Source organism: Leucoraja erinacea, unplaced genomic scaffold (assembly GCF_028641065.1).
Source record: "Leucoraja erinacea ecotype New England unplaced genomic scaffold, Leri_hhj_1 Leri_52S, whole genome shotgun sequence".
Lineage (NCBI taxonomy): Eukaryota > Metazoa > Chordata > Chondrichthyes > Rajiformes > Rajidae > Leucoraja > Leucoraja erinaceus.
Window position 1 is genome coordinate 415,929 of NW_026576432.1, and position 14,619 is coordinate 430,547.

The window sequence follows — 14,619 nt, forward strand, 5'->3', positions numbered from 1 at the left end:
ACCACCACACCATCACCAACACCACACCACAATCATCACCACACCACCACCACCACACACCACCATCACCACCACAACCACCACCATCACCACCCACCACACATCACCACACATCACCACCATCACCACCACCACCATCACCACCACACCACACACATCACACACACCACACACCACCACCACATCACCACCACACACACCACCACCACCACCACACCACCACAACAAACAACACACCACACCATCACACACACACATCCACCACACACACATCACCATCACCAACACACACACCATCACATCACCACACACCACACATCTCATCACCACACCACACCACCACCACCATCACCACACATCACATCACCATCACACACACCACCACACCACCACCACCACAACCATCACCATCACACACACACCACACCACCACCACACACCATCACCACACATCACCACACCACCACACACCACCACCACCACCACACCATCACCACCACACATCACAAAACACCACCACCACCACCACATCACCACCACACACCATCACCACATCACCATCACACATCACCATCACCACCACCACCACACACCATCACCACACACACCACCACCACCACCACCACCATCACCATCACCACCACCACCACACCACACCATCACCACCACCATCACACACACACACCACCAACACACCATCACAATCACCATCACACACACACACACACACCACCACCATCACACATCACACACCACCATCACCACCAACCATCACCACACACACCACACCACACACACACATCACATCACACCACCACACAAAAACCATCACCACCATCACCACACACACACACCACACACACCACACCATCACCATCACCACCACCATCATCATCACCATCACCACCACCATCACCACACACCACCACCACCACACCATCACCACACAAAACACCACAATCATCACCACACACCACCCCACCATCACCACCACCATCACCATCACCATCACCACCACCAGCAGCACCACCACACCATCACCATCACCGTCGCCACCACCTCCACAAACAACACCACCACCACCACCACCACCACCACCACCACCACAACCACCATCACCACCACCAACACCACCACCATCACCACCACCATCACCAACACCACCAACAACACCAGCACCACAACCACCACCATCACCATCAAGAACACCACCATCACACCCACACCATCACCATCACCATCACCATCACCATCACCATCACACCACCATCATCACCACCACCACCACCACCACCAACGCCATCACCATCATCATCACCATCATCATCACCATCACCATCACCACCACCACCATCACCACCACCACCACCACCATCACCACCATCACCATCACCACCATCACCACCATCACCATCCACCACCACCATCACCATCATCACCATCACATCACCATCATCACCATCACCATCACCATCATCACCATCACCATCACCACCACCACCACCATCACCACGTGATCGCAACTTCTACTGTAGTGTGGATGGCCGTTGGCTCGCTAGAAGCTCTCGGCCCTTTGACAGGTCTTGTTTTTGGTCCTGCTGGGGGTTCCACAGCCCCCTCCTCACCTGGCAAACCAGGTGGGGGAGACGGTTTAGTCGTCGATTATCCGACCATGGGGCAGATAGCGCGGGATTGCATGGTACATGTAATAGAATACAAAGACATTGGTGAAGACTCCAGATATATGCCCTGCATATACTTTGATATTTTTGTGTGCGTGTGAATGAATGAATGTTCTGTGAACCTTGCGTGCCCATTATTCATTCCACCCATTGCTGTACTCCATTCAATGGGCAAGTCTACATCTTAATCTTACCAATACTAGCATGCAATGTTTACACGGCGTATCAGACTGTAGTCTCGCACTGTTTCAGTTTGCTGCCGTTTGTTTGTTGAACAAGGTGTAAGATATTAATGACTGTCTGTGGCTGGGGTTAAAGAAGCCTCTCTCTCTTTCTGCCTCAGGGTGAGCCAGGACCCGCCGGAGAGGATGGACCTCAAGGGAAAGACGGAGTCAAGGTACAGCTGTCCCGTAGGGTTGGTCACGGGAGCCCCTTCCCAGCAGTGAGGGCCAGTGGGCTGGATACTTATAGTGATACAGTGTAGAAACAGGCCATTCATCCCAACTTGCCCACACCAACCAACATGCCCCATCTACACTAGTCCCACCTGCCCACAGACCAACATGCCCCATCTACACTAGTCCCACCTGCCCACACACCAACATGCCCCATCTACACTAGTCCCACCTGCCCACGGACCAACCTGTCCCATCTACACAAGTTCCACCTGCCCACTCTTGGCCCATATCCCTCCAAACATGTACCCCATCTACAGCTCAACTACCTCCACCTTGTTCCATGCACCCATCACCCTTTATGTAAAAAACTTGTCTCTTGTGTTGGTACTAAATCTTTCCCCCATCACCATAACTCTATGCCCTCTGGTTCTTGATTCCCCGACTCTAGAGCCGGCCTCCACCGCCCTCTGAGGCAGAGAATTCCACAGACTCACCAATCTCCTCATCTCCGTCCTAAATGGCTTACCCCTTATTCTTAAACTGTGTTCTGGACTCCCCCAACATCGAGAACATGTTTCCTGCCTCTAGCGTGTCCAAACCCTTCACAATCTTATATGTTTCAATGAGATCCCCTCTCATCCTTCTAAACTCCAGAGTGTACAAGCCCAGCCGCTCCATTCTCTCAGCATATGACAGTCCGGCCATCCCGGGAATTAACCTGGTGAGGTGACGTCCCAACTTGCATCCTCAATACTCTGGCTGATGAACCTGGACAATGAGTCTGGGTGAGGGTGAGGGTGCGGGTTGGTCTCGATCGCCCTTTTGTGCCCATGAACCTACTTGGTGTGGGAACATAATGACACAGCCACACGTACAGAGGTGCCGGGAGCAACAGAACGACCAAAGGTTTCCTCAAAGAGTCTGGTGGTCTTTGAGGTGGAATGGGGGGGGAGAGGGAGTACCTCAGAGCCCAGGCCACTGAAGGAGCTCCCGGGGATAAATCACACGGTCACAGGGAGAACGTGCAAACTCCACACAGGCAGCTCTGAAGGTCAGGATGGAAGCCGGGTGTGTGGCTCGGTGAGGTGTTGTTGAAGTACGTTGCCTCTAATCCACACCTGTCCCATTACACAGGGCGATCTCGGCAATGAGGGCCCTGGAGGCGAGGGGGGAGATCGAGGTGATGGCGGTGTGCGGGGCAATGCCGGAAGTCCCGGCACTCCTGGAATCAACGGCTTGCTGGTGAGTGGCGGAGATATCTGCTGTGTGCTCCCACAATGCAGTGTGGTAATAAATCAGGAGCACAATGAGTCCATCAAGTCTACTCCAACATTCAATCATGGCTGATCTATCTCTCCCTCTCAACCCCATTCTCCTGCCTTCTCCCCATAACCCCCCACACCCGTACTGATCAACTATCTCAGTTTTAAAAAGACCCAAAACTTGGCCTCCACCACGGTCTGGCAAAGAATAGTGAGATTAAACGAGTACTTACCAGTGCGAAGTTTGATCTGTATTTTATGAGGAGTTACGATGAGGGATTACGTGAAGAACCCACCCAGTGCGCAGGCGCGGCATACTTCCAAGCAGCGGTGTGGAATCACAGGTAGACACAATATATGAAGTAAAGATAGTAAAGATTAAAGAGACATCAGCTCGAGTTTGATCCATATACTGAGGGTGGGAGCGGAGGGCACGTAATCCCTCATCGTAACTCCTCATAAAATACAGATCAAACTTCGTACTGGTAAGTACTCGTTTAATCTTACTATTTTACTTCGGAGTCACGTGAGTGACTACGTGAAGACTTCAAAGGTCTGTGATTTCAAACCGTGTAACAGTTATATCACTCACTGCCGAAAGATCATCGAGGGAGGAAGTGGTATCTAAAGACCAACGAATCTTTTTGTTTTTTGAAAACAAAAATGTTTATTAAACAATAACAAAAATAGCTCCCTTGGGCTTAAATTATAAGTTTGCAGTTTCTAAAATTTTCTCTGCAAACAAGTCTGTCTGCATCAGCGGTTTATGATAGAATCTCCGGAACGTAGATTCCCTTGACCATCCTGCTGTGCTTAGGATGTGGTCTATGGGAACATCCATCCGTTCCGCCGCTGACGTAGATGCTGCCCTAATAGAATGGGATTTAAAAACATCGGTGTTAATCCCCGCAGCTTTCAGGACCTGTTTTAACCACCTAGATATAGTTTGGCTGGTTACCCGTCCAAAAGGCTTCTTGTGGCTGACCCATAAGGCTTTTTCACTCCCTCTCAATGTATGGGTTGTGTCTACATAGTTATATAAATGGGTCACTACACACAGCCTAGGTTCTGGAGGGTAGGCCCGGAAGATTACTGGCGAGTTGGACATACCTGGCCTGCTTTGTTTAACTAACCCCGGCATAGTGAATGTGATGCAGTCTGGGGTAGTTACCATGTTGTCCAGTCGTAGTTGATGTAGCGACTGGACCCTTTGTGCAGAGACGAGCGCCATGAGCATGAGGGTCTTGAGTGTGGATTGCTCTAGACTGAGGGATCCCACCGGTGGCCATCCTCTGAGGTGTGATAGCACAACACTTATATCCCATACATGGGTATACCTGGGTGTAGGGGGTTTGTTATTATAGATCCCCTTGAGGAGTTTTATGACTAGCGGGTGGGATCCGATGCTATGGTGTCCTGTTGGTATGAGATAAGCAGACAGGGCACTTCGTGCTGCATTGACGGCACTGTAGCTCATCTTCTGGTCATGGTGTAAGTGGGCCAGGAACTCCAACACGTCCGTGATTGTGGCTGTCTTATACGACGTCCCTGCATCCAAGCAGTACTGCTCCCATTTCTTGATATATGTCAGGTACTGCTTCTTGGTTGATTCTCGCAGGGATGCCGACATGGTGGTGATTGTTCTCTGATAACCCGAGTCCCTGGTAAGGCCTGGTTAAAACCTACAAACCAGGAGTTTTAAATTTTGATGGCATGGATGACTTATGCCGGATACTGGGTGAGTCAATAGTTGTGGGTGACTGTTAAAGACCATAGGTGACTCAACCACCATGTCGTGAAAGACTGGGAACCATGGTTGGGTAGGCCAGTCGGGTACGACCAAAATACCTGAAGCAGAGTCTGACTGTATTTTCTGGAGTACCCGGCTGATGAGGCAGAAGGGAGGGAAAGCATAGAAGAAGAAATTTCCCCAATCCAGCGTGAAGGCATCTACCGCTGCTGCCTCTGGGTCTGGTTCCCAAGCCACATACATGGGTAACTGGTGATTCAATCTAGACGCAAACAAATCTATATCTGGCGTTCCATATTGCTTAATAATTTTTGCAAATATTTTTGGATCTAACATCCATTCGATGTTATCATTAAATTTTCGTGACCTGGTGTCTGCCACTGTGTTTAGCTTACCTGGTAGATAGGCAGCTGATAGCCAAATATGTCTGTCGACACACCATTGCCAGATTATATTAGCCAATTTGTCGCATGATACTGATTTTATGCCACCCATGTGCTTGATGTAGGCCACCACCGTTGTATTGTCAATCATTAACCTGACATGCACGTGCTGCATATTGGATGAATATGCTTTTAGCCCATAAAAGGCGGCCAGCATCTCCAAATAATTTATGCCTAGTGAGTGTAGTAGCGATGTCTCTGAATTAGTCCATCTGCCACCTGTGCTGGATATAGAGTTAGTAGCTCCCCAGCCTAAAGCACTGGCATCCGTCGTAATGACTATGTTAGGATTGGTGACAAAAATGGGACTGTAACTGTGCCAAATATTATCTGACCACCACTGAAGTTCTGATATGGCCTCAGTGGGTAAACACATTGTTCGGTCATAATGCCCCCTACTTTGATGTAGTGCATGTGTCCTTGCTCTTTGCAAATTTTGGTAATGCAAGGGTCCATATTGTGCAGCCGGAAATGCTGCTACAATACTGCCAATTACTCTGGCAACATGCCGGATCCTTGGTTGTGTATTTGCGATTAAATTGTTGCATGCTTGCGCCAATGCAACCTTTTTATCCCTTGGCAGAGTAACAGTCATGTGGATAGAATCGATGGTGAAGCCTAGATAGTCCATATTAGTTGACGGCTTCAATATTGATTTATCTGGGTGTAGAACAAATCCCAACGTTTCAAGGAGTTGTTTAGTAGCTGAAACTGCTGCGACAGCTAGTTCCTTGGTTCTCCCCAATATGAGAATGTCGTCCAGATAAGCCATGACTAGGTATTTTTGTTCTCTTAATATTTTCATGGCTACTTTAAGAATTTTGGTAAATAATCTGGGAGCTGTCGTTAAACCATTGGGCAGTGCTCTATACTGCCATGTTGCCCCATCCAGATAAATTTCAGGTATCTAAAATGATCCTTGTGAATGGGTACTAAATAGTAAGCATCTTTGATGTCTATGCTTGCCATGAAGTATCCCTTGGAGATCAATTGTCTGGCAGTGACAAATGTCTCCATTTTGAAATGTTGATACTCAACAGATTGATTTAGTGATGTTAGGTCAATGATGATGCGACATCCACCATCTTTTTTGGTTTTAATAAATATATTTGATACAAATTCCAATGGCTCATGTCTGGTCCTTTCAATGACTCCTTTAGACATGAGCCTGTTTAGTTCAGCCTGTCCTTCCTCCTTCTCTAATTCAGTGGGAAGGAATACCCTTTGGGGTATATGCTGAACCGGCGGTATTATGCCTGTTTTAAATTCAATTTTGTATCCACTAATACTGTTGAGTATGTATTTGTTGTTAGTGATAGTACACCAAACATGTTTAAAGAACCGTAAACGCCCTCCTGTTAGTAAAACACCCTTGGTCTGTGTATGTTGACAGGAACCAGACCCACCTACCTCCAAGTTCATTTTTGGGAGCGTCTCCGTTGGTGGGTTTGGTTCGAGGGCGTTCTTGATGGTGCTGTCACGGGGCGGCGTATCTTCCCACGGCTCCGCTCTGGGCCCCTCTCTAAAAAAGAGCTATGGGGGTAGTGAGGAGCGGTCGCCAGGCTTTCACCAGTCCGGTATCTGCTGGTGGATGCCGAGGGGTGCTGCCAACTGGGTGTCTTTGCCCTGCTCGGCGCTGGTCCTGCCCTCATGAGGCCTACAGGTTTGTCAGCCTCTTCAAGTTCTTTCAACCTTTTCCCCAGGTCAGCCCCAAATAGCAGTGCCTCTTTCTCTGGCGCTGGAGCTTTGCAAAGCCCCGCATATTTGGGGTTGAGGGCAGGCCTGATGTTTTCCCGCCTTAAGTTGTTCATCACAAAGTGGGTATTACACATCAGAGCTAGGACATCCTGTTGGGGTGTAGAGAGGTCCGTGTGCTCTGCGGACCGAGCAAAGGCGGTGATGGCTGCGGTATGGAGCTTCAGGATGCGTTGCATCTTCAGCTCTTGGCTCCTTATATGCTGGCCTAGCTGGCTCCATATCTGGCCATTTACGGTCTTAACGTGCAGCGCCTCACAGTTCTCGGGTGCCGTGTATGTCTCGAGGGCCTCCTGGAGTACTTTCTCCTGGAGAGGCTTGTTGGAGAGCCGGTTTATACTTGCCGCCATTCTCGGGTCCAGCATTCTCCCAGCCCTCGGGGGCGCCGCATATCGGTCTACTACACCCAGCAGCTCTTCTTCCTCCTGCTCCCCTGGCATACTTATGCAGTCGTCCGCCTGCCCCTGCGATAAGCCAGCCCAGTCCTGGCCTCCCTTGCTGAACTCAAACAAGGAGGGAGCAGAGGGGTAAGGTGACGGTTTGGAGGAGGCCTCAGCCCGTCCTCCCTGGTGATGCTTTGCCTGCATCTCCTGCTCGAACATTTGCTCGAGGAGCTGCCTCATGCAGCTTAAGCGGCTGTCTCCCCGTTTAGCTGGTGGGGAATGTTCCCGTTCCTCCGACGAGTCGGAGACCACCGGCCGGTCCGTTTTACAGGTGAATTTTCTCCCTGTGCGAGGTGTTGAAGTCGGCAGCACAGGGAGCGGCTCGGGGTCGGGTGTACGGGAGCGCTCAAATTGCTCCTCCGCCGCCAGTGGCTGCCGCCCAGATGTCGACCCTTCCTCGGGGGGAGTTGGGCAGGCAGTCCGTTTAGTTGGTCGCTTGCGGGTAGCCATGCTAGCGACTTCTCTGCAATACAAAAGACTCACTTACCTGAGGTCTTGTCTTTATCCTGCCGCTGGAGAGCCTGACTCCAGCTGCCGCCGCTGTTGCGCTGCTGGCGTAATGCCGCGCCTGCGCACTGGGTGGGTTCTTCACGTAGTCACTCACGTGACTCCGAAGTAAAATTCCACAGATTCACCACCCTCTGACTAAAGAAATGACTCCTCATCTCCTTTTATCCTTTTATTCGGAGGCTGTGGCCTCTGGTCCTAGACTCTCCCAGTAGAGGCAACATCCTGGAGAGAGAGAATGAGAGAGAGCGTTCCAGTACTGAGCTCCCAGCCTCCATCCACATGTTGCCATTCAGCTGGGCTCCGGGTAATACTGATTCATGTCAGCAACACACAGAGTGCTGGAGTAACTCAGCGGGTCAGGCAGCATCTGTGGAGAACATGGATAGGTGACGTTTCACAGAGTGCTGGAGTAACTCAGAGGGTGCAGCAGCATCTATGGAGCTAAGGAAATAGGTAACGTTTCGGGCCGAAACCCATAAGGGTTTCGGCCCGAAACGTTGCCTATTTCCAGAAGGATTTCGGCCCGAAACGTTGCCTATTTCCTTCGCTCCATAGATGCTGCTGCACCATAACTCAGCGGGTCAGGCAGCATCTGTGGAGAACATGGATAGGTGACGTGCCTGGTACGCGCTGCCAGGGGTGGTGGTGGAAGCAGATACCATAGTGGACCACTGTGGTGGTGAAGGGGCTTTTACATAGGCACATGGATATGCAGGGATGTGGACCACGTGCAGGCAGAGGTGATTCGGTTAACGGCATCATATTTAGCACGGACATTATGGGCCAAAGAGTCTGTTCCTGTGCTGTATCCAAATGCTTCTGTTGATCATTGTAATATTGGAGCTGCAGTGCATGTTGGACATGAACTGAACCGTTCTGTTTCTCTTCCCACAGGGGCCTGAGGGGACGCAAGGGAAACGTGGACAACAAGGTCGGGCGGGAAGAAAGGTGCCGAGATTGTTGGATTCTCATATGTCCCAAACACAATGACATTCTTACTGAATGAGTGAATGGATGGATGATGGATGGGTGATGGATGGATGATGGATGATGGATGGATGGATGATGGATGATGGATGGATGGATGGATGGTTGGTTGGATGATGGATGGTGGGTTGATGGTGGGATGATGGAAGGATGGATGGATGGAGGATGGATGGATGATGGATGGATGGATGGATGGATGATGGATGGATGGATGGATGGATGGATGGATGGATGGATGGATGGATGATGATGATGGATGATGGATGGATGGATGGATGATGGATGATGGATGATGGATGATGGATGGATGGATGATGGATGATGGATGATGGATGGATGATGGATGGATGGATGGATGGATGGATGGATGGATGGATGGATGGATGATGGATGGATGATGGATGGGTGGGTGGTGGTTGGATGAGGGGGGGATGGATGGAGGGATGGATGGAGGGATGGATGGATGATGGATGGATGGATGGGTGGGTGGATGGATGGATGGATGGATGGATGGATGGATGGATGGATGGATGATGGATGATGGATGGATGGATGGATGGATGATGGATGGATGGATGGATGGATGATGGATGATGGATGATGGATGATGATGGATGGATGGATGGATGGATGGGATGGATGGATGATGGATGGATGATGGATGGATGATGGATGATGGATGGATGGATGGATGGATGATGGATGGATGATGGATGGATGGATGGATGATGGACGGATGGATGGATGGATGGATGGATGGATGATGGATGGATGGATGGATGGTTGGATGGATGGATGGATGATGGTTGGATGATGGATGGATGGATGATGGTTGGATGGATGGATGGATGATTGATGGATGGATGGATGATGGATGGATGGATGGATGGATGGTTGGATTGGAGGGATGGATGGATAAATGGATAGAGAGATGGTTGGATGGATGGTGGATGGATGGATGATGGATGATGGATGGATGGATGGATGGATGGATGGATGGATGGATGGATGGATGGATGATGATGGATGGATGATGGATGGATGATCAGTACCCCGTTCCTGCCTTCTCCCCGTATCCCCTGACTGCTATTTTTAAGAGCCCTATCTAGCTCACTCTTGAAAGCATCCAGAGGACCTGCCTCCACCGCACTCTGACGCAGAGAATTCCACAGACTCACCACTCTCTGTGAGAAAAAGTGTTTCCTCATCTCCGTTCTAAATGGCTTAAATATTTTTAAAACTCGGCAAAACTCTTAAAACTCTGTGTCAAGGTGGTACACACCATGTTTAGTTCAGGAGATACAGCGCTGAAACAGGCCTTTTGTCCCCACCGAGTCCGGGCTGACCTGCTTCCTGACACAACCAAGCATCCGCAATGTCCTGTTTTTCTGTCTACAGGGAAAGAAGGGCCCGCAGGGGTCTGCAGGGGAGCAGGGCGAGCGCGGAGAGCGAGGGAGACCAGGCGACCAGGGGCCGAAGGGAGTGCGCGGGACGCGGGGAGCCACGGTAAGTATCAACACTGATTGTCACACACGGCGCTGGAGGCCAAGTCATTGGCTCTTTGTAAAGCGGATATTGACAAATTCTTGTGTAGGAAGGAACTGCAGATGCTGGTTTACACTGAAGATAGACACAAAATGCTGGAGTAACTCAGCGGGACAAGCAACATCTCTGGAGAGAAGGAATGGGTGATGTTTCGGGTCGAGACCCTTCTTCAGACCTGTCTATTCCTGCAGTTTCTCGTCCATTCCTTCTCTGCATAGACGCTGCCTGTCCCGCTGAGTTACTCCAGCATTTTGTGTCTAACTTTGGTGTAAACCAGCATCTGCAGTTCCTTCCTACACAATGGTGGCACAGTGGTGCAGCGGTATTGCTGCCTTACAGCGCTTACCCGGGTACCCGGGTTTGATCCCGACCACCAGAGCTGTCTGTATGGAGTTTGCACGTTCTCCACGTGACCTGCGTGGGTTTTCTCAGAGATCTTCGGTTTCCTCCCACACTCCAAAGACGTGCAGGTTTGTAGGTTAGTTGGCTTGGTGTAAATGTAAACACTGTCCCTAGTGTGTGTAGGATAGTGTTAGTGTGCGGGGATCGCTGGTCGGCGCGGGCTCGGTGGGGACAAAGGGTCAGTTTCCACACTGTATCTCCAAACTAAACTAAACACGGTGTGTCCCACCCTGATACAGTTGTGCAGCCACTCTGCTGATGTTATGTGTGGTGGTGAGCCAAGGACCAGCTCTCATGATGCCATTCACAGCTCATCGCACGCTCACTTCATGTTGACTCTTGCCACTGTTTATCACTGTGAATACTCTGTATGCAAATCCTCATCCTGTGGTCTAGTGCAGGCAAGTACACGTCACACCTGACACTCAATTTCTGAAGATCTTTCCTGGTCCCAGCACACAGATGCAATTATAAATAAGGCACATCAGCGCCTCTACTTCCTGAGAAGATTATGGAGAGTCGGTATGTCAAAGAGGACTCTCTCAAACGTCTACAAGTGCACAGTAGAGAGCATGCTGACTGGCTGCATCGTGGTTTGGTTCGGCAACTTGAGCATCTAGGAGCAGAAAAGATGCAGAAAGTTATGACCACTGGCCAGTCCATCATCGGCTCTGACCTCCCCACCATCGAAGGGATCTATCGCAGTTGTTGCCTCAAAAAGGCTGCCAACATCAACAAAGACCCACACCATCCTGGCCACACACTCATCTTTCCGTTGCCATTGGGAAGAAGGTACAGGAGTTTGAAATCTAGAACATACAAGTACGGGAACAGCTTCTTCCCCACAGCCATCAGGCTATTAAACACGACATCAAACAAACTCTGAACAATAACAGTCTATTACACTATATCTGTTTATTTATTGTGTATATATATATGGTCTATGGTATATAGACACACTGAACTTTTATCTCCTGTTCTGTATTATGTTTACATATTGTGTTGTGCTGCAGCAAGCAAGTATTTCATTGTCCTATCTGGGACACATGACAATAAAACTCTCTTGACTATTGACTCATGGTGCCAGGAACTATTTGTCAAGGCTCAACAATATTTCATTGCCATTTTGTACTGGCAACAGAACAATGAATTTCTACTTGCTGCATCTTAACGGATCCTTAACACACAATAACACTCAGATAAATGAACAATGATCAGAGTAACACGATAAATTAATAACCGTAATGCAGTGACCATAATAGTGAAACACTGGAGTTGCTGAGGTTAGTGTTGTGCAGTGTGCAGTGTGCATGGTTGTTGGGAAGAAGCTGTTCTTCAACCTGGAGGTCACGGTTTTCAGGCTCCTGAACCTTCTTCCCCGATGGTAGCAGCGAGATGAGAGGGTGGCCAGGGTAGGTGTGGGTCTCTGATGATGCTGGCTGCCTTATTGAGGCAGCAACTCCTGTAGATCCCTTCGATGGTGGGGGGGTCAGTACTGTGATGGACCTTCGATGGTGGGGGGGTCAGTACTGTGATGGACCTTCGATGGTGGGGGGGTCAGTACTGTGATGGACTGGCCAGTGTCCACCGTTCTCACCTTCAGTGTGTTCACTACTATACATCTGCAGAATTTCCAATTCATCGATCTAATGTATCTCCTCAACCCTCTGAAGAAGTAGGGATTGGAGACATGCTTTAAAACACAGCGCACACAAAACGATAAGTGAATAACATGTATGATGGATTTCTACTCCAAACTGAGGGCGGCACGGTGGTGCAGCGGGTAGAGCTGCTGCCTTACAGCGTCAGGGACCCGGGTTCCATCCTGACTACGGGCGCTGTCTGTATGGAGTTTGCACGTTCTCCCCGTGACCGCGTGGGTTTTCTCCGGGTGCTCCGGTTTCCTCCCGCACTCCAAAGACGTGCAGGTTTTCGGTTAATTGGCTTCTGTAAATTGTCCCCAGTGTGTAGGATAGTGTTAGTGTACGGGGTGATCGTTGGTCAGCATGTACTCGTTGGGCTGAAGGGCCTGTGTTTCCCTCAACTAGAAACATCAACATCAGCATGCTGCAGTGATTATCTCTGTTTTTGTAGGGACCTCGTGGAATGATGGGTCCAACGGGAGAATCGGGACTCGTGGGATATCATGTGAGTGATATTGTGTACAAGAGCATGAGAGGAATGGATCAGTCACCACATACAGTCTCTTGCCCAGAGTAGGGGAATCGAGGACCAGAGGACATATGTTTGTGAATGGGGAAAGATTTAATAGGAATCTGAGAGGTGACTTTTTCACACAAAGGGTGGTGGGTGTATGTAACGAGCTGCCAGAGGAGGTAGTTGAGGCTGGGACTATCCCAACGTTTAAGATACATTTAGACAGGTACATGGATAGGGAGAGGGTTTAGAGGGATTTGGGCCAAACACAGGTGGGACTAATGTAGATGGGTAGTTTGTTGTCATGGGCAAGTTGGGCCGAAGGGCATTTTCTGCTAAGGAAGTGTATGACTCTAAATAACCCAAGGAGCTATGCTGGAAAGTTACCAAACAAAATCCAACACCAGGTCCCAAAATGGAGCAGGTGATGGAGACTGGGGAAAGGAGGGAGGATTGATGGAGGGGGATTCACAGAGGAAGAGAGAGGTGGAGAGGGGAAGAGATGTGGGGAGGGAGGTGCGGGTGTGGTTACCTGGGCTTGCGGCCTTGAGTTACAGGGGGGGTGGAGAGGCTGGGACTTTGTCCTGTGGCGTGCAGGAGGGTGAGGGGTGACATGGCTGAGGTGTACAAGATCACGAGGGGCACGGATACAATGAGCAATCACAGTCTTTGTCCCAGGGTAGAGGATTCTAAAACTAGAGGATGCAGGGTTAAGGTGAGAGGGGGGAGAGTTACAGGGACCCCAGGGGCAACTTTTCATTTGGTATCTGGAACGAGCTGCCAGGGGAGGCTGTGGAAGCGCGTACAAATGTGACATTGGTCGGCACGCAACAAAAGCTTTCCACTCCACCTTGGTGCACGTGACAACTAAACTAAACTAAACACTTGGACATATATTGTACAGGAAGGGTTTAGAGGCCAATGGCCAAGTGCAGGCAAATGGGGCCTGGTCTAGAATGCCAAATTGGCATCGAAAGTGGGCCGAAGGGCCTGTTTCCGTGCTGTACCTCTCTGTGACTATGCCCAATGTTTCCCTCTCAGGGCCACACTGGACCGGCGGGTGCTCAGGGCCCACCTGGACCCAAGGGCGAGAAGGTATGTCATAGAGGAGCGGGAGAAATGTGTGAAAGTGGGGGAGATGGAGGGCTATGGGGAACTGGCACAGAAGAGGAGATGAGGCCTGGGGCAGATCAGCCCTGATCACGGTGGGGGTGGGACAGGTTGGAGGGGCTGAGTGGCCTGGGGCAGATCTGCCCTGATCACGGTGGGGGTGGGACAGGCTGGA

General features: G+C 50.1%; 1 protein-coding gene across 1 annotated transcript in view; it reads left to right on the forward strand.

The window, feature by feature from the left end:
* Positions 1-14,619, forward strand: part of LOC129694054 (collagen alpha-1(XXIV) chain-like) — a 173,158-nt gene that overhangs the window by 141,263 nt on the left and 17,276 nt on the right. Inside the window, exons 36-41 of the mRNA XM_055630779.1 lie at positions 2,026-2,079; positions 3,215-3,322; positions 9,138-9,191; positions 10,629-10,736; positions 13,272-13,325; positions 14,376-14,429. Of these exons, the coding sequence (XP_055486754.1) occupies positions 2,026-2,079; positions 3,215-3,322; positions 9,138-9,191; positions 10,629-10,736; positions 13,272-13,325; positions 14,376-14,429 (432 nt within the window). The remainder of the gene's footprint in view (positions 1-2,025; positions 2,080-3,214; positions 3,323-9,137; positions 9,192-10,628; positions 10,737-13,271; positions 13,326-14,375; positions 14,430-14,619) is intronic.